Here is a 24,541-nt window from a genome sequence, read left to right on the forward strand (position 1 = left end):
CCATCCAGACTACTAAAATTGATCCTAGAAAGTCTTGATATGTCTTTAGTGTTCATGATCTTAACTGTTTTATGCTGCTAGTATTATGAACTTGTAATCGGAGCATCGCCTGATGTTCTGTCTGGCCAGACAGAACATCCAGAATGTTAAACGGGTAGTTACAAATACTTTTTTTTCAATTCCATTGTTTTTAGATAGCCCACCAGAAATAATAACTATATTTAACCTGTTTTTATTTTTGACTGTTTTTCTAAGACTGAAGGTGAACATCTTCTCATGTTTCCCATGAACAGTTCTCTAAACTGTGTTTAGATATATCACCTTTATACTTTGCTACATTAGTATGTGTGTCTTTAGATAGATACAGATAGATATCTAAAGAGAGAGAGATAATAACCAACAAGTGGTTGCACTCTGCTCCACATGTAACTGTCAGATGCTTTCAGCTTCTAGGTGGTTAGTCATGCCACATCTATTTATATTTTCCAAATATATAATCTTAACTTTGTAACTACAGAGTTAACAGAGTGTTGATAAGGTCAAGAATTATCTGAAATCATGAGGAAGGGGTCAGCACTATTATATCACCAAATGTGAGGGGCCATGCTTGAGGACCTGGCAGAATCTACACCTTGGGTCTACTTGCCTGGCCAAAACTCACCCAAATGTTGATTTCAGAATTCGGGGAGTGGATTTTGGTGCCAAAGCGTATGAGTATGCATTATAGCTCTGAAATCTGCTCCATGTATCTGCACCCAAGCTGACACAGTGGCTCTGGGCACAGAGACTGAAAACAGCAGATGAGCGATACGGCTGTTTCTCAGCCTGCACTTATACTCAGACCAAGAAAGAACCCTGTCTGGCACTAGCCTTACTATACTGTGCATGCAAAATTCTAAGGGGGTATATTTATCATAGAGTGAAGTTAGAGATCACCACAGTCCTCTAGAGTGAAATTCCGCCACTCTCCATTCATTTCTATTCCGGTAGATCCCGAAAATCATGATTAACTATGTGCTACAAAAATATATTAAAACTATTATAAATGTTATTTACAATCCACTTAGGTAAAATACCCTATCCCATAGGGTATGGGAACAAAGCACAGCACTTTGAGGGGCCCCTCAGGTGAATAATATATTGTGTACTTATAGATATTTGATTCCCACTGGGGGAAAACTACCCAATAACTGTTTTTGTAGCGCAGTTGGTGTTGCAAAGTTAATAGCTGCTGTTATATCTCATATTTCTCTGTAATAATAAAACAGTAGCTTACACTTGATCCCAACTAGATATAATTAATCCTTCTTGGAAGCAAAACCAGCCTCTTAGGTTTATTTAATGTTTACATGATTTTCTGGCAGACCAGGTATGAAGATCCAAATTATGGAAAGATCCGTTATCAGAAACCCCCCAGGTCCTGAGCATTCTGGATAACAGGTATCATACCTGTATCTACTTTACAGTATGTCTATACCACAAGCCAAAATGTTAGGCATAAAAACATTCCGTGTTAGTTATTTGCCTCTTTCCTCTGACTTTCCAGCTTTCAAATGGGGGTCACTGACCCCATCGAAAAAACAAATGGTCTGTAAGGCTACAATTTTATTGTTATTGCTACTTTATTACTCATCTTTCTATTCATGCCCTCCCCTATTAACATTCCAGCCACTTATTCAAATAATTGTGTGGTCGTTAAGGTCATTTGGACCCTAGCAACCAGATTTCTGGAATCAAAAGCTGGAGAGCTGCTGGATTACTCATTTGCCTATTCAGGCCCTCAACTAATCATATTCCATTGTCATATTCTGATCAATGCATGGTTGCTAGTGTAATTTGGACACTAGCAACTAGATTGCTGAAATTACAAACTGGAGAGCTGCTGAATAACTGAAAAACCACAAATAATAAAAAATTAAAACTGCAATTTGTCTCCAGATATCACTCTCTGCATCATACTAAGTTAATTTAAAGGTAAACAACCCATTTAAAGGAGGAGTGGTGACAAAGTAGCCATGACCCATGACAATGTTTTGTGAGGCAGCGCATCTTGATAACTTAATCTTAAAGGAATACATTTATTAAACCACTTAGCAAATGGAGGCTCATAGACTTGATGTGGCCAAAATCAACATATACATAATGGACGACCAACTGCAAGTAAAAAGTAGAGCGGGGCGGGGCGTCTGAACATACATATAACTATTGGCACAACCTTGTTTTACCCTTATATCAGTTGTCTGTACCCAGAAAAGAGATGAAGCTTTGGAGTGCAGTGTATTAAATCCAATCTGTTCTACTTAAATGGGTTGTTCACCTTTAAATTTACTTTTAGTATGATGTAGAGAGTGATATTCTGAGACAATTTCCAATTGGTTTTCATTTGTTATTATTTATGGTTTTTGAGATATTTCGTTTTTTTTTTCAGCAGCTCTCCAGTTTGCAATTTCAGCCATCTAGTTGCTAGGGTCCAAATTAGCCTAGCAACTATGCATTGATTTAAATAAGAGACTGGAATATGAATAGGAGAGGGCTGGAATAGAAAGATAAGTAATAAAAAGTAACTATAACCATACATTTGTAGCCTTGCTGAGCATTTGTTCTTTAGATCGGGTCAGTGACCCCCATTTGAAGAAGAAAGAAAATAACTTAAAAACTATAAAAAAAATAAATACTGAAGACCAATTGTAAAGTTGATAAGAATTATGAATTCTGTAACATACTAAAAGTTTAGTGAAATGTAAACCAGCCCTTTAACACACACTCTCTCTCGTCTCTCCAATAAATATAACTCCGGTTTCCAAGCACTTTAGACGTTTACTGGGACACTAACCCAACCCATGCTCCGCCCCCATTCCTGACGTCAACATCTTGGTGGGCGTGCACTTTTTTTGATTGCTCCGCTAGGATTTCGCGTCTTTGCTCTTCGAGAGCGTGGGACGTTTGTGCGTGCGTATCCTTCCGCCCGTTGCGCGAGATTTCGGTGCTGAGGCTCGGCAGGTAGGCCGCGAGAAGAACAATAGAGTCTCTCGGCGGAGGCGGGAAATTCTTCTCGTGCGCACGCTCCTTGGAAAGGAAAAAAGAGAGATAGACTGACCAACATGTCGGTAGCTGCAGCGCGTGACAAGCGGAGCGTCCAAAGCACCGACAATGGCAATGGAGGAAGCGGGGAACCGGACGGGCAGGAGCTACTGGAGAACTGCGGTGTGTGCAAAAACCAACTGCGGGCGGACACGGAACCCCAGTTATTGCCCTGCCTGCACTCTGTGTGCCGGGACTGTCTCCCGCCTGCGACCCCTGCTCCTGAGCTGCCCAGCAACAGTGGAGACATGGCTTCAGGTATGAGGAGAGAGAGGCGGCAGCCCTGACCTACTCCGGCTTTACACGTGCAAGTGATGTTGTTGTTGCCGCCCACCCACTTCCACATAGTCCCAGTCAGTCCCATGCACTTCCACATAGTCCCAGTCAGTCCCATGCACTTCCACATAGTCCCAGTCAGTCCCATGCACTTCCACATAGTCCCAGTCAGTCCCATGCACTTCCACATAGTCCCAGTCAGTCCCATGCACTTCCACATAGTCCCAGTCAGTCCCATGCACTTCCATGCGTAGTCCCAGTCAGTCCCATGCACTTCCATGCGTAGTCCCAGTCAGTCCCATGCACTTCCACGTAGTCCCAGTCAGTCCCATGCACTTCCACGTAGTCCCAGTCAGTCCCATGCACTTCCACGTAGTCCCAGTCAGTCCCATGCACTTCCACGTAGTCCCAGTCAGTCCCATGCACTTCCACGTAGTCCCAGTCAGTCCCATGCACTTCCACGTAGTCCCAGTCAGTCCCATGCACTTCCACGTAGTCCCAGTCAGTCCCATGCACTTCCACGTAGTCCCAGTCAGTCCCATGCACTTCCACGTAGTCCCAGTCAGTCCCATGCACTTCCACGTAGTCCCAGTCAGTCCCATGCACTTCCACGTAGTCCCAGTCAGTCCCATGCACTTCCACGTAGTCCCAGTCAGTCCCATGCACTTCCACGTAGTCCCAGTCAGTCCCATGCACTTCCACGTAGTCCCAGTCAGTCCCATGCACTTCCATTCAGTGTGGGAAGGAGAATAGGGTCCCCAGCCTGTGTTTCTGGCCCATGCGGCACACTAAGAGAACAAAGCTGTCATGCTGCCGAGGGAAATGCCAGGAAGAGCCCATGCTCTCTGTTCCGGCTGATTAATAAGTGAGAATTTGCAACCTGTCTGCTCCATGCAAAGCAACACATTTTACTCTTATTAAAACTTTGCATCAACCAGAAATTACGTATTCAACTTGGTCTCTTTCCCTTTGCTCAACTTACCTTCCTCTCCTTCCCTCACGTCAGTGACCCAGAAAGGCCCAGTGATAAACGGGATCTCCCTCAGAAGTGCCTGTTTGACTTATGAAAGATAATGTCATTCTAAGCCATTTTCCAGGCATACAATCATTTTGAACTTGCCAGTGTTTATTTGTAAATGTAAAGGCAGTGGGCCAGAGGCAGTTATCACTTTCTGATCTCTACTTCTGACTCTTGAAATGGTGAAGCAGAAGTCATTTAAATTGCAAGCCTGTAAATCAGTTGGTCGGCTACTGGGTTGTCAGTAGGGTTGCCACCTTTTCTGGAAAAAAATACCGGACTTCTATCTTTTTTCCCTATTAATAACAATGGAATCAGCCATCATTTTTACCGGCCAGGCCGGTAAAATACCGGCCAGGTGGCAATGCTAGTTGTCAGTCAGAACCAGCAGTGTTGACTCTATAAAACAGCTACATTTACTTCTTTAAAGGGGTGGTTCACTATTGAGATAACCTTTAGTATAATGTAGAGAGGGATATTCTGAGACAATTTGTAATTGGTTTTCATTTTTTATTATTTAAGGTTTTTGATTTTTCGCTTTTTATTCAGGAGCTCTTCAATTAGCATTTTAAGCATTCCGGTAGCTAGGGACCAAATTACCTAGCAACCATGCACTGATGTGAATAAGAGACTTGAATATGAATAGGAGAGGCCTGAATAAAAAGATGAGTAATAAAAAGTAACAATAACAATAAATTTGTAACCTTGTTTTTTAGAAGGGCTCAGTGACGCCCATTTGAAAGCTCCAAAGAGAAGAAAAAGGCTAATAACTATAAAACTATAAAAAAAAAATAGACGATAAAGACCAATTGAAAAGTTGCTTAGAATATTCTATAAAATAATAAAAATTACCTTAAAAGTGAACCACCCCTTTAAGCTTTGTTGCATTGGCAAATAACATGGCAACCATTGCAAGTGAATGTGTATTGGAATGATAATTAGTATGATTTTTTTTTTTCCCGGTTGGGCATTTCCTCTGCACACGGTGCATTAGTACTTGTCTATCTTATGTCAAGCCATATCTCCAGTCTGCAAGCTAGTAGTGTGGCTGGACCGTGTAGGTGAGAGGCAGGTTGCAAGTCATACATAGTTACATAGTTAAATTGGGTTGAAAAAAGACAAAGTCCATTAAGTTTAACCCCTCCGAATGAAAACCCAGCATCCATACATACACCCCTCTCTACTTTTAATCCATTATAGAAAGTGTGGCAGTTGTGACCGCTTCATTATTTACCTGTAAGCTGCTTATAGGCAATGTCAGAGACTGTCAATTACTTCCTTAGGCTCTTTAGAAAAAGGTTGAATTGCAGCAAATATCCTTTGACCCACTGCTTAAAAGAGACATAAACTCATTATCGGTATATTAAGGACATTGAGGCATTTTGTGCATACGGCTACTAAAAAATGTCTTACCCTTTAAACAAAACAGGGAGTATTTGTCCATATATTGCAATATATTTCAGCTGGCCAACTACATCAAAGTCATCCCTGGTCTGGCCAGTCCTACACTCAACTTTAATCTGATTTATTAAGAATTCTATTGCTTCATTATACATTTTGTAAAGGGACTAAGTTTTACCCGCAACTTACTTGCTGCTTTCAAAGTAAAACTCCCAAATTTGATTGCCCTTTTATTGGCCACCAATGGGATCACCGGATGGAAAACGTGCATTACAAATTGTCAGTGGTCTTAGTTATTTGTGTATACAGTGAAACCTTAACTTTTACATACCCTGATCTTAAAGGGGTGGTTCACCTTTAGGAAACATAAATAATGGATATGTGGGAAGAAAAGCGGAGCTCACCCTTCCATGCTGTGCAGTGTCTCGCTGCTCTCACGGGAATCAGGCAACTTCAGTCCGGAACTCTCTCAGAATACTAGTACTATATATATATATATATATATATATATATATATATATATATATATATATATATATATATATATATATATATATATATATATATATATATATATATATATATATATATATATATATATATATATATATATATATATATATATATATATATATATATATATATATATACGGTTGGTATGATTTCACAACTATATATTTATATCTCTATTAACATATTCTATTTACATATTCTATTTATATGGATACAGAGTAGACAAGCTGCACAATATAATACAAGTAATGAACTCCAGAAGTAAACCCTGCAAATTCCCCTTATAATTAAAATAAAATAATATTAAAAGTTTTAACGTGATATCGCTTTGCTCATGTGTGTCCAGACAACTTGAATCGGAGTTGCTAATTTGTATGCACCGCTGCAGATCTATTGAATAACATGTTTATATATTTTGAAAATAATGAGAGAATGTTGGATCTATATGAAATATATAAATATATAAATCTATATAAATTAGATGATGTTTTTACCACCCAGACAAAATGAATCCATTAATAATATTACATTTCATTTAATTAAATTTCGTTTATTTCAATTCATGGATTTGAATTTAAAATTAATACTTATTGCATGATTTGAATACATAGTTCACACATTTTGTCACTCTTTTATGGATTTTATTGTATGTCACATTTTTATATGCTAATTGTAGCGTTATTTGCACATGTTTTCAATTGATGCACATTTTAGAGTGTATTTAAAGCTGATCGCACGTGACCCACATTGAACTCTGAAGAAGTGCCAGTTTGGAAGGCACAACACGCGTTGGTTCTAATAATCTCACCCACTGTTAATGTCACAAAGTGTTGGTTAATAAAAGCCGTCAAATCAATACAGCAGCGACTCCATGGATACACTTTGTCAGCGCCGGACTGCGGGTAATTCTGAGAATGGTTCACCTTTAAGTTAACTTTTCATAGAATGGCTAATTCTAAGTAACCTTTCCATTGGCCTTCATTTTTTCAATTTATATCCCCTTTTCTTCTGATTCTTTCCGGCTTTGAAATGGGGGTCACTGACCCATCTATAAACAAATGCTCTGTAAGGTAAGTTACATGGTTCGTAGGTAATTTGGACCCTAGCAACCAGATTGCCAACTAGAGAGCTGCTAAATAACTCAAAAACTGGAAATAATAATAAAAAATGAAAACTAGTTGCATATTGTCTCAGAATATCTACATCATACTAAAAGCTAATTTAACGCCTTTAAGTTTTACTGCATTTTACTTTTTTTTTGTGGTTTCACTAAATTATAATTCATTTCAGTTGGCGCCTTTCCCGGATATTACATAATGTTTTCTTGGATATTGCACAGAATTTTTTTCCTGATATTCCCAAACATGTCTGTCTGTCCTTTGTGAATGTTATTATTTATGCAATTAAGAGGTTTAAAATAGTAACCAGATGACTGTTTACAGACAGAACCATAGCAAAACATGCAAGTCCAATTAGTCTGCACCTCATACAGCCCTGAAGCAATCACTTATTGCTTTAGTTTGTGTATGTCACTGTCCAAGAGTCCTTGCACATGCCCCCCATAGTGTAACATTAACGCTTAACCCTGGTCCCCCTGAAAAACATAAAATGCTGCTTCTACTCTTAAATAAACCGTAACACCAAAAAATGAAAGTGATTCAAAGTAATGAAAATATCATGTAGTGTTGCTGCACTGGTAAAACTGTTGTGTTTGCTTCAGAAACACTACTATAGTTCATATAAACAAGCTGCTGTGTAGCAATGGCAGAAATTGAAAAAAGTCTATATGGCAAAGGTTAAATAGTGGATAACAGATAACACCATTATGTTCTACAGAGCTTATCTGCTGTGTAACCTGAGCCTTTTCTCCTTTGAATGGCTGCCCCATGTATAAACAGCTTCTTATTTATGTAAACAATAGTAGTGTTTTTGAAGCAAATAGATCAGTTTTACCAGTGCAGGGCTGCACTGCATTATATTTTTATTACTGTAAAACACGTTAATGTTTTTGGTGTTACTGTTCCTTTAAAGGTACAGCTATTAGACAGACACCATCCAACCAACTGCACTTCTCTTAGGTTCTGTGGTTTGCAGGTTTATGTGTCTGGCAACATTGTGTGTCAGCAGATTTTCAGCCCTTCTGTGGAATGTCCCGACATTTTTCTTGCGATGGTGATCTGTCGTTTAGTCGATTGGACTGGTTAGAAAATTTGTCGGCTGCTTGATGTTCACGTTTTGCTCGAAAACTCGATCAATTTGAGATTTTCACCCAGAATATGCTGATTCCAGATTCTTGCATTCAAGTTTTTTCTTCCATTAGAGTTGTGCTTTCGTTTGAGGGCTAAAAAAGCTCACAAAGCTTTCAACCTTTGATAAGTAACCCCCTTAGACCACCATTTTTTTTTTTTTTTTTAATAAACCGAGATTTTATTGTGGATGGAATAAACGTAGCTGTAAATAAATTTGTGTAAATGTTTTTGAAATTTAGCCATGAATTCCATGTATGTAAGAATGTACAAAGTACAGGTATTGGAACTATTATCCAAAATTCATCTTATGGGCTTTTTTTTTTGTTTTTTAAGCGAAAGCAAACCTTAAAGAAATTGTTCACCTTTTGATTAACTTTTAGTATGATGTAGAGTGTGATATGCTGAGACAATTTGCAATTTTATTTTGTTTTTTTGCGTTATTTAGCTTTTTATTCAGCAGCTGTCCAGTTTGCAATTTCAGCAATCTGGTTGCTTGGGTCCAAATAACCTTAGCGACCATGCTCTGATTTGAATAAGAGACTGAAATATGAGTAGGAGAGAGTTTGGATAGAAAGAAGCAGTGACAATACATTTGCAGTCTTACATAGAATTTGGTTTTTTTGATGAGGTCAGTGACTCCCATTTGAAAGCTGGAAAGAGTCAGACGAAGAAGGCAAATCATTCAAAAACTATAAAAAGAAAACCAATTGAAAAGTTGCTTAGAATTAGCCATTCTTTAACATATTAAAAGTTAACTCAAAGGTGAACCAACCCTTTAATGGTCATTTTTGAAAATGCAAATCCCAGTGTTCAGCAACTAGTAAAAATCCTTCCCATATTAGTGGAGGCTGTAATCGCAGCAAACTCAACTTTATTTAATCTTAGTTTTGAAAAGATAAGGGCGTGTATTCGAACAAGCAGTTTGCTAAGTTTTACTTGGTATATTTTACACTGTATTTTATATATTTATAGATCATCCACCACTGTTGTCTTCTGTGGACATCCAGGTCTTTTTGATGTCCACAGAAGACAACAGTGGTGGATGATCGCAGAATCATTTCCATGGTGAAGAGAAACCCCTTCGCAACAGCCAAACAAGTGAACAACACTCTCCAGGAGGTAGGTGTATCTATATCCAAGTCTACCATAAAGAGAAGACTGCATGAAAGTAAATGCAGAGGGTGCGCTGCAAGGTGCAAGCCACTCATAAGCATCAAGAATAGGCTAGATTGGACTGAAAACATCTAAAAAAGCCAGCACAGTTCTGGAAAAACATAGTTTGGACAGATGAAACCAAGATCAACCTCTACCAGAATGATTACAAGAAAAGAGTATGGAGAAGGCGTGGATAAGCTCATGATCCAAAGCATATCACATCATCTATAAAACATGGAGGAGGCAGTGTGATGGCTTGGGCGTGCATGGCTGCCAGTGGCACTGGGACACTAGTGTTTATCCATGATGTGAAGTGATTTTGTTAAAAAAAAAAGGCTTTAGTTCCTCACATTTGTATGCAATCTTTTTGTTCAACCCACTGAATTATAGCTGAAAGTCTGCAGTTCAACTGCATCTGAGTTTTTATTTAAAATTCATTGTGGTAATGTACAGAACCCAAATTAGAAAATAAAGTTGCCTGTCCAAATATTTATGGACCTAACTGTATATTGATAAACATGCTTTTTTTCTACCTAATTCTTGCTGAATGATGAAGCCAAGTGATCTTTTTTTATCAACTCGATGTGGTTTTTGTGTTTCTGTTGCTAAAACAGTTTTGGTTGTATTTACAGCAGTAGTCAATTGCCCCGTATGCAAGCACCAGTGCTTCCAGAAGGACATTGTTGAGAACTACTTTCTGAAAGTGGATCCCTCCTCTGAACCTGTAACTGAAACAATTCAGGTAAATTTGAGACCTTGTGCAATATTTTTGATCTTGCTTATAAAATCTAAATTTAAGCCGTATTATTATTATATTTTATTATTGGCTGGTTTGTTTCTGAAGTACTCCTAATTTCTTGCAAGACTGTGCTAATCAGGTGTCTGCTATTTTCATAAAGTGGTTCAGGTTCACCTATCCCTGGAGAGTGGCTTATACAGCTGCTATGAGTTAGTTGAAACATTTAAAGGGCATGTAAAGGCAAAAAAATAAAATGCGATTTTTACTTTCTTTAATGAAACAGAAACCTATCTCCAATATACTTTAATTTAAAAAATGTGTACCATTTTTATAAGAAACTGACTGTATGCAGTGAAATTCCCCCTTCATTTACTTCTGTGGATAGGAATTGTCAGAGGATCCCTAACTGCTCTGCAGGCAAACAATCATACTTATGAACAGCAGGGGGAGCCCCCGCCTTACTTCCCAGCCATGCAGAACTCGAGTAGCTTTGTTTGTTTCCCTCCCTGTAGAGCAGTCGGAGACTGTAGAGATTTGTATTGGATTTTATTTTTGCCTTTACATCCCCTTTACGGTTTCCAACTCCAGCTGCAGGGACAAAGATCATGGAACCAGATTTAAACAGATAAACTGGGTTTCTATTTGTAGGATTATTTTGCTGCAGTCACTCTGCAGAGTTGGAGAACGTTTGTATTAAACAATAAAAAAACTATAAAATCCACATTAGATTACATGACAACACAGGACCCAGTGCAGTCTGCATATTTTGATTATTAATCAGTCTTGCTGTATCAGCTTCTATGGCAGATATTATTTGACTTGTGCTGTTTTTATAATTTATGATCCCTAAACAGCCCAGACTACACTGAGCATGTGCACAGTCTTGGTCTTGCAAATATGTTTAACCAAGTTACAAGATGGTGACCCTCTGTGACCAACTTGAAAGCATAAATTATTTGTTTGATTAGGCTTGTGGTGCAGTAAGTTTGTTTAGTATACAAAATATAGCATTTCTAGCCTTATTTTATTTTAGGTTTTATTTGCCCTTTAAGGGGTGGTTTACCTTTTAAGTTTATTTGTAGCATTGTATAGAATGGCTAATTCAAAGCAACTTTTTAATTAGTCTTCATTTTCTTTTTTTCTTCTTTTTTATAGTTTTTGAATTTATCTTCTGACCCAATTTTCGGATGGGGTCACTAACCCGATTTTAGAAAAAGAAATTGCTCCGTAAGGCTACAAAGCTATTGCTATTTTAAATTTTTATTACTTATCTTTCTATTTGGGCCATATCCTAATCATATTCCAGTCTCTTATTTAAATCCGTGCATGGTTGGTAGAGTAATTTGGACCCTAGCGGCTAGATTGCTGAAATTGCAATATATCATACTGAAAGTTAATTTAAAGATGAACAACCATTTTAAATAACATATGAAGAGCTGGTGCATGATCACTTGTGTTCTGATGCTTCATTGGAGCTGTTTGATAGTACATATAGTCGTATCTTCATCAGAAATAGATCAGTCATTTGTATCCTGTGGAGATTGTATGTACCATTTAAAGGGCTGGTTAACTTTTAGAATGTTCTAGAATAGCCACTTCCAATCAACTTTTTAATTATTTATATTTTGTTTTTTTTTCCATTATTTGCCCTTTTCTTCTAACTCTTTCCAGCTTACAAATGGGGGTCACTGACCCCATCTAAAAACAAATGCTCTGTAAGGCTACGCATGTATTGTTGTTGCTACTTTTTATTACTCCTCTTTCTATTCAGGGCCTCTTCTATTCAGTATTTAAATCAGTGCATCGTTCCTAGGCTAATTTGGACCCTAGCAACTTGATTGCAAACTGGAGAGCTGCTGAATAAAAAGCTAAATAACTCAAAAAGCACAAATAATGTGAACGAAAAAATGAAAACCAATTACAAATTGTCTTATAATATCACTCTCTACATCATACTAAGCGTTAACTCAAAGGTGAAGAACACCTTTAATGGACAACTTAATCAGCAGGTTTGAGGTTCTTTAGTAAGTTTTCCAAACTCCATCTGTTCTTACTAGGGGTGCAACGAATCCACTATTTTGGATTTGGCGGAACCCCTGAATCCTTTGCGAAAGATTCAGCCAAATAGCGAACCGAATCCTAATTTGCATATGCAAGTTAGGGGTGGGAAGGGGAGAACATTTTTTACTTCCTTGTTTTGTGACAAAAAGTCATTAAATTTCCCTCCTTTTTGGCCGGGCAGAAGGATTTGGCCGAGTCTGAATCCTGCTGAAAAAGGCAGGATCCCAAACCGAATCCTGGATTCGGTGCATCCCTAGTTCTTACAGGGTTTCAATCGTCTTGCCACTGCAAAATATCCTGCTTGGAAGAATGTTGATCCCACTCCAAGGACTCCACCGAGGCCCAGGGTAAAGTGCATGTGAACCTCATGGCAGATCTAACTTGAAGCCATAGTCAACTGTACATGCTTTTTGACTCGTGAATCTTTGTTGAAGTTCCAAAAATGGTTAGTTGCAGTTGCAAGGTTGAAAGGAGGAGACTGTAGAGGCGATGGAAGTTTAAGTTGCAGTAATATACACAGGCCTTAGCTGTCCTATTTAAACTGCAGTTGCTTACATGCATTTCTCCTGTTTCATTCATTTATATACTATGACTAAAACAATATTCTCTTTAAAATACAGAGATGTACCAGCTGTGATGACAATACTGTGGCAAATAGTTACTGCGTGGAGTGCACAGAGTGGCTGTGTGAGACCTGTGTGGAGGCACATCAGCGAGTGAAATACACAAAGGATCATACCATCAAAGTTAAAAGTAATTTTGACTTTTTTGCATTCTACACTCTTAAATTGTAGAACAGTATCAAAACTGAAAGCTTGACTATTAGTATGTGATGAGAATACTGCAGATACTAATTTGTTTTAATGTTGAACTCCAGCCCCCATGCATGTGTAAATGTCTTTCTTCACAAGCATTTTAGCTTAAAATTAGACCCTCTTTACAGTTTGGCTGATTCTTATGTGATCTCATGCATCCCACGGTGCAAACCCCCCCTTATTTTCTTATCTCTGCATTTGATCCATAGAAAGAAAAACGAAACCTTCCAGTACAACTGAACTACTGCATCTGTTTGAAAGTCTTTCTCAATATGTATATATAACATTGCTTTTTTCAATACCGAACTTTAAACAAATTGTTTAAACAGGCTTATACAATTACATTGCTTTTCTGCAAAATGGTTCTGCAATGGTTCGCCTATTCCGGAGTGTAAGCTCTGTTCGCCTGAACCTCCATTATCTGCTTGGGGGACAGAGGAACAGTGGGGTAAAGCTGGTGGCACTAGGAGGCAGGTCACAACAACAGAAAAGTACTAGCTTCTCATCCGCTGACTATACCCACCAGTAGGCAGAGTCCAGTTCAGTTCATTGTTTTTGTTGTGTCCTTGGGAGGTTAGGACATGTTCAACTGTGCTAGTCAGTCCATGGTTTTTCTCAGGTTGCAGTTCGATACACGGACACAGAGGGTTTCTCTTTCTCGAGAAAAGTTTCTACACCACTAATCATTGGTCAAATCCCTACTGCCGAAACCGATCCACACAGACACAGTTCTGTATGAAGGTGCTGGGGGTCATGGGTTTGACCCTTCACTCAACACCTCAGGAAGCTTCAGTGGACCATCCTCGTAGTCTGGAAACAAAAGTCCCGTCTACAAGAGATCCGCCCTACCTTGGAAAACACAAGCATCTCTTTTCTGGTGGCTCCCCACAGGCAGGCCCCTCAGGGACCCTCAATAGCATCTGCTAACAAGTCTCTTTGGTTTATAAGCCGTTCTGGAAGGTTAATCAGCACAGGGTCGATGGACCGCGGAAGAAGAACTACTACAGATGAACCTGCTAGAGATCCAAGCAATTCACCTGGGTCTGTCCCACTGGCAACAGGAACAGACAGGACAAGCTGTAAAGATCCAATCGGACAGCAGCATAAACCACCAAGGCGGCACAAGGAGCAGATGGACCCGAAACAAAGTCAAGCTCATATTTCAATGGGCGGAAACCCATCACACTCCACTTTCGGCCATCTACATTCCAAGTCTTCTAAGCTGGGAAGCAGACTTCCTCATCTGGCAGTCGTTGGATCCAAGTGAGTGGTCACTGAAGCAGTAGATTTTTCAAGGGATAACGTTGAAGTGGGGGTTACCGGAAGTGGACCTCATGGCAACTCTGCGGAACTGGAAGGTGCCGACCTTCTTTGCTCGCTACAGGGACCCTCTGGCCTTAGCAACTGATGCCCTCACATTCCTATGGAACTTTCGCCTTGCATATGCCTCCCCCCGCTTCCTTTCTTCCCAGGACAATCAAACTTCAGAGAGAACAGACCACACTCATTATTATGGATCCCAGGTGGCCTCATCGCACCTGGTTTTTGGACCATCTCAACCTCTCCGTAACGGATCCTTGGACCCTCAACCCTCTGCCGGACCTTTTCTCCCAGGGTCCAATCCGACATTCAAACTCAGCAAGCCTCAACTTGACGTGGATCTTAAGATCTGGATCCTGAAGGAGGAGTTCTCTGATCCCATGGTGCATACCCCTTCCAAGCGCCAGTGCTCACGTGGGACCTCATCTTGATCTAACGGGTACTTAAACAACCACCATTCATACCCATGACTTTGGTGCCCCTTCAATGACTCAATTGAAAGACCTATTTTCTACTGGCGATTGCATCAGAGAGGTGCGTCTCGGAACTCCGTGCCTTTATCGTGCAGGTCGTTCTTCCTCATCTTCCATCATGACAGGGCGGTCCTCCACACAGTGCTGTCCTACCCAAGGTAGTTTCGGCCTTCCTTGGACCTTGTCCGGGCCCTCAAATTTTGCTAACACAGAGTACAAGACATTCGCAAGTCTTACTTGCTGTTTGAGCTAGTCAGGTTTTTTAGTTGTTACGGTTTTTAGTTGTTGTTCAACCTCCTGTTTTCACTTTGATACAAAACTGAACTGGGCTCTGCCTGCTTGCGGGTATAACCAGCAGAGGAGCAGCTAGTTCTTTTTTCTGTTGTGTTCTGCATCCTACTGGTACCAGGTGTACCCCACTGTTCCTGTGTTTCACAAGCGACTGAAACTAAAGAGATTTAACTGTGAGTACACAAAATCTCATTTGTGTTCTACACCGAAACATGTTGTGTGAAGAAAAGCACTTTGCAGTAAATTGCTGCTTGGGCTTGGTCCTTCCTTAATAATGTTGTAGTTGCACTATTAATGCATGGACGGGATGTGGAAGGAAAAGCTAAAGGTATAGTTGTGTATGGGCAGATTTTTGTCTAAGGATTATACCATGAGATAGGTGTCCTTTTATGTTAATTTATAGTGTTTGGAATGGCCTATTCTTAGCAAGTTTTTAATTGGTCTTTGTTTTGTCTCAAAGCTCATACTAATTTTTTTTTTAAGGTGAACTATGCCTTACCAAGAATTTGGTTCGCTGAAGTGCAGAGGCCTGCCAAATCTATAAGCTCATATAGCGCCCAATGACAAAACATAACCCAAATGCTAGTATAGGATTTAAAGGAATAGTAAGACCAAAAAATGAAATTGTTTTAAAGTAATGAAAATATCATGTACTGTTGCCCTTGACTGGTAAAACTGATCTGGTTACTTCACAAACACTGCAATAGTTTATATAAATAAGCTGCTGTGTAGCAGTTGTTGAAATTGAAAAAAGGCTCAATTCAAATAATGGATAACACATAACTGGCACAGGTCAAATAGTGGATAACAGATAACTTTGTTCTACAGTGCTTATCTGCTGTTTAGCCTAAAGCTGGCCATAGATGCAAAGATCTGATCGTATGAATCATCGTACGATCGGACTTTCCCATCTCCCAACCCGCCACTAACCATTCAGATCAAAGTCTTACCATTCCGATCAAATAAAGTAGTAAAAGAACAGATCAGCAATGTTCTGCCCCTGACAGCAATCGTACGATATCTATGTCCAACCAAAGCTAGTGACAGTCTCCCACTGAAAATCGTACAATCGTCAATACACGCAGAGATATTATTGGCAGGCGACAGAAATTTTCTAACCTGTCTGATCGACCAAACGACCGATCTCCGCCGGATGAAAAATGTCGGGACTCTCCACACGTTCCGAAAATCGTACGAATCCTTAAATCGTAAGATCAGATCTTTGCGTCTATGGCCAGCTTAAACCTTTTCTCCTTTGAATGGATCTTTACATTACTATATATTATACAATAGTGTTTCTAAAGAAAACACAGCAGTTTTACCAGTGCATGGCAACACTGCATTATATTTTTATTACTTTAAAACATACATTTTTTGATGTTAATCTTCCTTTAAGATACTTTTTTTGCAACAATTTTTTTTTCTTTTAAATTCTAGGTTCTTCCAAAAAAGAAGCAGAGGGAACAGTTTATTGTCCTTTGCATAAAAATGAACCTCTCATGCTTTATTGTGAAACCTGTGATACTTTAACGTGCCGGGACTGCCAGCTACAGGGACACAAAGATCACCAGTAGGTGCATTATTTATGTAAGATCTTAATCCAGCAATGCAATTCAGTTCAGTTTTTACATTTTGGTTCTCTCCCTGGATAAGACAAAAGTATCTTGTAAGCAGTCCAATGCTCTGTCCTTTCAGGTACCAGTTTGTAGAGGATGCTGTTAAAAATCAAAGAAAGATACTTTCTGCTTTGGTCAAGCGGCTGGGGGAAAAGCACACTTCTCTACAGAAATCTACTAAAGAGGCTCGAACTTCGTAAGTGCTATGCATCTTTTCTTTGTATATTTTTTTTTTAAATAAAAATATGAATTTTGTTATACCTATAGCTACAGAACTTAATATAGCCTTTGCCAAAGTGGAATTCTCATAACTTACTGTTTGTAGCACTAAGGGGGATTTGGAGGCCCCTTTAAATATAACTTCAAAAACTTAAATCCGTGCTTAAAAACTTGTTTTGGGAAGGGAGAGTGCATTTTTTTTCAATTAATATATTGGGAGGGATTTTAGACTTTCTTAGTTTTTCTTGCTCTGTTGAGGTGTTTTTAAATCTTGCTTATTTCTGAACTTACCAATAGCAAAAGATGTGTTTTTTTTTTCAAAAAATAAACCAAGAGTGGTTTAAAAGTTCAAATACATTTATTAGGACAATACAGGTGAAGACCTTACGCATTTTGTGCTTATTGGGGCACTTACTCATAGGCTTCATAGGAGCCTATAAGTAAGTGCCCCTATCGGGTGTCAGATACTCATTGACAATTAGATCCAATATGTCTTTAGCTGGGATCCTTTTGCCTAGAAGATGTTAGAGCTCACTCAAATAACTGATTCCAGTACAAACAATCATACAAAATAACTGCCTTTTGCACAAATTTGGCATGTAGAGAGACAGGATGTCTGGTGATTTTTATAGCGTGAGCTCTAATACATCTTCTTGGCAAAAGGTGCGCCCCCATAAAGATATATTGGATCTAACTTCAATGAATATCGGACACCCAACTGCTGCATCAAGACAGAATGAAGAGAAACAGATGCTGAGTGAGGAGTAGTGAAGATAAACGTGATTTCCAAAACAGTACAGAATTTTTAATTGTATTTAGAAAGTTTCTTATTTCAGTATGCTGAAGCTTATATAAAATGTTCATTTTCGTGATAGTTCCCCTTTAAGTTTTTTTTTATTTTTTTTAAAATTTTTGTTAGGATTCGTCAAGTGAGTGATTTGCAAAGGAGACTGCAAGTAGACGTAAAGATGGCAATCTTGCACATAATGAAGGAACTTAATAAACGTGGAAAACTTCTAGTGAATGATATGCAGGTGAGACTTATTTATACAAACTTTGATTTTTTTTTTTTGTCAATTAAGATACAGCATATTTGCTAGCAAGTTTTGATTGGGAAGCACAATACATGCCACTATAGATTAACATCTTTAAATGTCATTTCGGTGCAAGTCATGTGACTATATCTGGTGTGCCAGAAAAAGTCAGTTCTTGAGATCCAGAAAATTAGATTTCAGTAAATTGTGTAATTCTTGGGACTTTTAGATGCAACTAGAAAGTATATTTCTCTGTTGTCTCAAGGGGGACACAGGGACTATGGGTTAAGCTCCACCCTCCAGGAGGCAGGACACTTATTCAAATGAAAAAAGGGGGCGTGCCAGTACTGTGGCTTAACCCCAGGCTAGAGCCAATGTATTCAGTTTTTAAGTGTCCTGCTTACTAGGAGGATGGACAACCTGCAAGCTCCAAGTTTTCAAGCTTCAAGTAGACAGGGGTGCTACCACAATCAGGGTTACCTGTATCTGTTGTGTACACCCCCTCCGTGGGAGGCCCACTGGAGTCATTCCCTGGCCCATAGGCTATAACAGACTCGGTTAGGCATGCCTGCACTCCTTGAGGGGGAGCAGAGGGCCTTACAGTGTGGCTGCATGTGAGTATAAAGGCTACTTTTACCTCACGCTGTGGTTGCTCTCCCCCCTACCCAATCTATTACTGCTCTGGCTGTTGCTGCATGTGGGGAAGGTTTATCTTCTAGGAACACGCTGCTCCAGGGGTACTGTTTAGGCGCCTCCTTACTGTTGGCGCCATTAGCGCTTCAGCGCGCTTCCCCTGGAACGCATGGGTGAGGAGGGGGCGGAACCGCGTTCCAAGCCTCTCTCTCATGCCGCATCTCGCGCCCTTTCCATTGCGGCGGCCATTTTGCGCTCCTCAACACGCTTCTCTCCTTCCCTTTAGTAACTATTGAGCGCATCCTTCTCTCTAGCGCCTCTACAGAGTCCGTTTTTGCAGCGCATTGCCCTTGCAGCAGCCTATACTTTTGGGGACAAAGCTACTTTACTCCAGTGCACACAGCCAGTTATTCAGCAGGTACCACAGACACTGCTTATGGCAGAAGGTAAGTCTGGGGGACTATTCCCCAGGGCGGGGGGGGGCAGAGCACCAGCAACAGCAGGACAAATCACCTATTTTGCCTGCAAGAATTGCCAATCCAAAATCCCAGGGGGTCAGGGGGAACCCCTTTGCAGATCTTGCTCCAAGGGAGCTTCTGTTGTACCTGGTTCAGGGGGCTCTCACCTCCCTCACACAGAACTATCGGGCCCCCCATCAGGAGACGACACTCCTCAAGACAACGCAGCCGGGCCATCTTCAGAACCCCCTGCTCCTCTGTGGGCTCTGCAACTCTCACAGTCTCTGGCCTCCCTGCAAAATCTACCTGCCCTCGCAGATAATTTGGGTAAAGCCTTGACCAGACTGGGGCATAAGTCCAGCGGAAAACGCAAGAGACCAGAGCCTTCCAGACCACGCACAGGGACCCACACTCCCTCTGATGGTTCAACTGTGGGAGGGGATTCCTCCCATTCAGAGGGCGAACTTCTCCCCTCAGAGGTGTCGTCGGAGGATGAAGAGGAACTTGAGGATGAGGCTAAAGGCCACGATGTCCAACACGATATCGAACATATCATCAAAGGTGTTACTGAGGTGTTAAAAGCTTCTCAGTCAAAGGAACAGGCGCAAACTTCCAGCTTGTTCAAAAGACAACACAAATCCTCGGTTTGTTTCCCATCTCACGATCAGCTCTTAGCTATCATACAAGAAGAGTGGAATTTTCCGGAACGAAAATTTCAAGCCACTCGTAAATTCTCCAAATCCTATCCCTTCTCCAAGGAATTGGTGGACAAATGGTCTATGCCCCCTACAGTCGATGCTCCTGTCTCTCGTTTGTCAAAATCAACTACACTTCCAGTGACAGACGCGGCTGCATTCAAAGACTCATCCGACAGACGTCTCGAAGGTTTTCTCAAAGCCGTTTACTCGTCAGCAGGTTCTACCCTGCGTCCAGTTCTAGCGTCGGCCTGGGTAGCCAGGGCGATTCAAGCATGGGCTGACTCCCTCCTTACGGATATTCAGGAGGGTGTTCCTAGAGTAGACCTCGTCTCATCTGTTCAATCCATAGCTGAGGCATCGGCCTATCTGTCCGAAACCACACTGGACACCGCGCAGATCACAGCACGGACTTCAGCTCTATCAGTAGCCGCTAGGCGAACCCTCTGGCTGAAGAATTGGTCTGCTGACCTCAGTTCTAAGAAGTCCCTAACTTCTATACCCTTTAAGGGACAGAGACTATTCGGTGAGGAACTCGAGAAAATTATTTCCCAAGCCACTGGGGGAAAGAGCACATTCCTCCCACAAGCTAAAGCTAGATCTACTCAGTCCTTTCGTCAAAGAAAATTTTTTCGAGGCCAATCTGCTCGATCTTCACGAAGATACAGTCCGCCTCGACGCTCCAATTTTCGAGCCAAACCTTCTGACAAGGGACGCCCAAATTGGAAGAATTCAAAATTCCAGAACAAATCTTCCTCCGACAAGCCCGTATCAGGCTGACGGGCCACCCCCTCCGGAATCGCAGCAATCCATAGGGGGAAGACTTCTGCAATTCCGGGAGGTGTGGAGTCGACACTCCTCAGACGCCTGGGTCAACGAGATTATCACAGAGGGTTATCATCTCGATTTTTCGTCCCTTCCCCCAAGAAAATTCCTCATGTCCAGAATTCCAACCAGTCCCACCAAGGCCCAGGCCTTTCTGGATTGCATCAACAAGATGGCGCAAAGTGGGGTGATCGTCCCGGTACCCCCATCAGAGACCTTCTCCGGTTTCTACTCCAACCTCTTCCTTGTTCCCAAGAAGGACGGATCATTCAGGCCAGTTCTGGACCTGAAATTCCTCAACAAGTACATCCGCTCAGTTCGCTTCAAAATGGAAACCCTGCGATCTGTCATTCGGGGCATGGAGTCGAGGGAATTTCTGATGTCTCTAGACATCAAGGATGCTTACCTTCACGTCCCCATTTGGCCTCCTCATCATCGGTTCCTGAGATTCGCCTTCAAGAATCGTCACTTCCAGTTTGTGGCTCTCCCCTTCGGTCTCACATCAGCCCCCAGGGTGTTCACCAAACTCATGGCGGTGACGGCTGCGGCATTGCGGCTTCAGGGGATTTCGGTGACCCCTTATCTGGACGATCTGCTCCTCAAGGCCAGCACAGCAGAGAGGAGCGAAGAGGATCTCCGTCGAGCGATTGTCCTTCTACAAGAATTCGGTTGGACGATCAACTGGAAGAAATCCAACCTTGTTCCCAGTCATCAGATGACCTTCCTGGGTCTCGAGTTCAATACTCTGACACAACGGGTCTTTCTCCCACTCGACAAACAGGAGAAGATACGTTCTCTTTCCAAACTTCTTCTGCACTCTGTCTCCTACTGTTCATCTGGCCATGAAAGTCCTGGGATCCATGGTGTCCACCATAGAGGCGGTACCCTTTGCTCAACTTCACCTACGCCCCCTTCAAGCCAACATTCTAGCTGCCTGGAAGGGCGGATCTCTCCTTCAGAAGATGACTCTCCTACCCTCCACCAAGCTGTCTCTTCAGTGGTGGCTCAAGCCGAGCAATCTTTCCAGGGGTCAATCCTGGGCCACACCGGATTGGACGGTTCTCACGACCGACGCCAGTCTCCTGGGGTGGGGAGCAACATTCAACTCCCTGTCCGCACAAGGTCTGTGGTCTCCCGCGGAGTCCAAACTCTCTATCAACATCCTAGAACTCCGCGCTGTAAAGTTGGCGCTCCTTCACTGGTCCTCTCTTCTCCAGGCCAAAGCGATAAGAGTCCAAAGCGACAACTCCACCACAGTCGCATACATAAACCGTCAGGGAGGAACCCGCAGCAGAGCAGCGCTAGCGGAAGTTCAGCAAATTCTAAGTTGGGCAGAATCCAATGCGGCAAGGCTGTCCGCCATTCACATCCCGGGAGTCGACAACACCAGGGCAGACTTCCTCAGCCGCAATCTCCTGGACCCAGGGGAATGGGAGCTTCACCCGGAAGCCTTTGCGGATCTCGTTCGTCGTTGGGGGCATCCGCAAATCGACCTGATGGCCTCCAGGAACAACCGCAAAGTCAACACTTTCTTCGCCCGCTCCCGGGATCCTCTCGCTGCAGGAGTCGACGCCATGACACAACGTTGGCTGTTCGACCTGGCCTACATCTTCCCGCCTCTTCCCATGTTACCGCGGGTGCTAAAGAAGATCAAGTGGTCCCCTGTCACAGTCATTGTCATAGCTCCATTCTGGCCCAGAAGAACGTGGTTCTCGGATCTCCGGGACATGTCCATAGCACCGCCCGTTCGCTTAGCCCTCAGGCACGATCTGCTCCGCCAGGGTCCCATCTCCCACCACAACCCGGGCCTCTTCGTTTTGACGGGTTGGCTATTGAGGCGGCCATCTGGCAACGACAGGGAATAGCGGAGGATGTCATTGCTACTATGCTGCAATCACGCAAGCCCACTTCGTCTAAAGCTTATCACAGAGTTTGGCGCAACTATTGGAATTGGTGCAACGACACCGCCATTCCCATCTCCAGCCCCTTTTCCTTCACGGACTGTAACATCCCTAGAGTGCTGTCTTTTCTCCAACGGGGTCTGCAGTTGGGCCTGAAGCTCAGTTCCTTGAAAGTTCAAGTTTCTGCTCTATCTGTCTTGTTCCAACACCGTTTGGCTCTGGATGATTCCGTCCGCACTTTTCTGCAGGGTGTAGCACACATCAGTCCTCCATTCCGTCCACCAGTCCCCGGCTGGGACCTGAATACTGTTTTGGATGCTCTCTTGGATCCCCCCTTCGAACCTCTCGGGACTGTCTCTGAACAATGGCTTACCTGGAAAGTTGTCTTCCTCGTGGCAATATCATCAACTCGGAGAGTGTCTGAACTCGGTGCCTTATCCTGCGATCCTGCCTTCCTCGTCTTCCACAAAGACAAAGCGGTGCTCCGCACCTTACCGTCCTTTCTGCCTAAGGTGGTTTCATCCTTTCACATAAATCAGGAGATCGTTCTACCCTCACTCTGCCCGGATCCCAAGAACGACAAGGAACGCAGACTTCATGGTCTGGACGTTGTCCGGGCTCTTCGCTGGTATATTCAGAGATCCAAGGATTTTCGACTGTCTCAAAATCTTTTCGTACTGCCCTCTGGGGCCCGCCGCGGTCTGGCAGCATCCAAGGCCTCCATTGCTCGATGGTTACGGGAGACCATTCGTCAGGCTTACCTAGCCAAAGGTAAATCTCCGCCGGAGGGCGTCCGAGCCCATTCCACGAGGTCGGTGGGAGCCTCCTGGGCTTGGCGCAACTCGGCTTCTTTGGACCAGATCTGCAGAGCGGCTACCTGGTCCTCCGTTCACACCTTCACAAAATTTTACAAAATTGACACGTTTTCCTCTGCGGAAGCCGCTTTTGGCCGCAAGGTGTTGCACTCTGTGGTGCAATAATGTGTCTTTTCTCTCGCTCCCACCCTGCTGTTCTGGGACTGCTTTGTTAGGTCCCCATAGTCCCTGTGTCCCCCTTGAGACAACAGAGAAAACAGGATTTTTGATACTCACCGTTAAATCTGTTTCTCTGTGGTCGATAGGGGGACACAGGGCTTCCCGCCCTATGCGAGTTTGACCATGTTGGTCTGTGTGGAATTTCTTCCTGAGTTATCTGTTCTGCCGTTAATATATTTTTATGAGCATTACTTATGTTCTTTGGTTAGCAGGTCTTTGGTACCAACTGAATACATTGGCTCTAGCCTGGGGTTAAGCCACAGTACTGGCACGCCCCCTTTTTTCATTTGAATAAGTGTCCTGCCTCCTGGAGGGTGGAGCTTAACCCATAGTCCCTGTGTCCCCCTATCGACCACAGAGAAACAGATTTAACGGTGAGTATCAAAAATCCTGTTATTCTAAATCAAGTCTTGGAATACAGAACAAGATATATCCAATAGAATTTTTCGGGCATTATTAACGATAGATAGGTGTGTACGCTGAGATTACATAAAAATACAGTTGATACAAGAGGTAGAGTACAACTGCTGGCATTCTTAGAACACAATTTTAAATGCTAATGATTCGATTCTTAATGATTAGCGTTTGCATAAGGAATGAAGAACGTCCTTAACTTTTGCTTTTTGGATGCAATTGTAAATATTATTGTACTTCAGCTACCACAAATTCTTCTGACCTGATCATATGCTTCTGGATACATTCTGGGTAACTTGAAATCAGTGGAGAAGCTACCT

At 42.0% G+C, this 24,541-nt stretch overlaps 2 protein-coding genes across 5 annotated transcripts in view; both read left to right on the top strand.

Moving 5' to 3' along the window:
* The first annotated feature begins 2,827 nt into the window (after positions 1-2,827).
* Positions 2,828-24,541, top strand: part of trim28.L (tripartite motif containing 28 L homeolog) — a 34,970-nt gene continuing 13,256 nt past the window's right edge. The window contains exons 1-6 of one of the 4 annotated variants that reach the window (XM_018224636.2): positions 2,828-3,339; positions 10,326-10,435; positions 13,114-13,246; positions 16,830-16,962; positions 17,088-17,204; positions 18,147-18,261. In XM_018224636.2, the coding sequence (XP_018080125.1) occupies positions 3,102-3,339; positions 10,326-10,435; positions 13,114-13,246; positions 16,830-16,962; positions 17,088-17,204; positions 18,147-18,261 (846 nt within the window). In that variant the 5' untranslated portion in view covers positions 2,828-3,101. 4 annotated transcript variants of the gene reach the window in all.
* LOC121395599 lies at positions 18,564-24,154 on the top strand. Its single transcript, XM_041569455.1, has 2 exons — positions 18,564-22,727; positions 22,764-24,154. Exons 1-2 carry the CDS (start codon positions 20,985-20,987, stop codon positions 23,751-23,753), a joined length of 2,733 nt encoding a protein of 910 aa, XP_041425389.1. The 5' UTR covers positions 18,564-20,984; the 3' UTR covers positions 23,754-24,154.

This window comes from Xenopus laevis, chromosome 7L (genome assembly GCF_017654675.1).
Source record: "Xenopus laevis strain J_2021 chromosome 7L, Xenopus_laevis_v10.1, whole genome shotgun sequence".
Taxonomy (NCBI): domain Eukaryota; kingdom Metazoa; phylum Chordata; class Amphibia; order Anura; family Pipidae; genus Xenopus; species Xenopus laevis.

Excerpts from the sequence above, each read along its gene's own strand:
- LOC121395599 (XM_041569455.1), top strand. The coding sequence starts at position 20,985 with ATGTCCAGAATTCCAACCAGTCCCACCAAGGCCCAGGCCTTTCTGGAT. Across the intron at positions 22,728-22,763 it reads AGGCGGCCATCTGGCAACGA|CAATCACGCAAGCCCACTTC; the intron begins CAGGGAATAGCG and ends GCTACTATGCTG.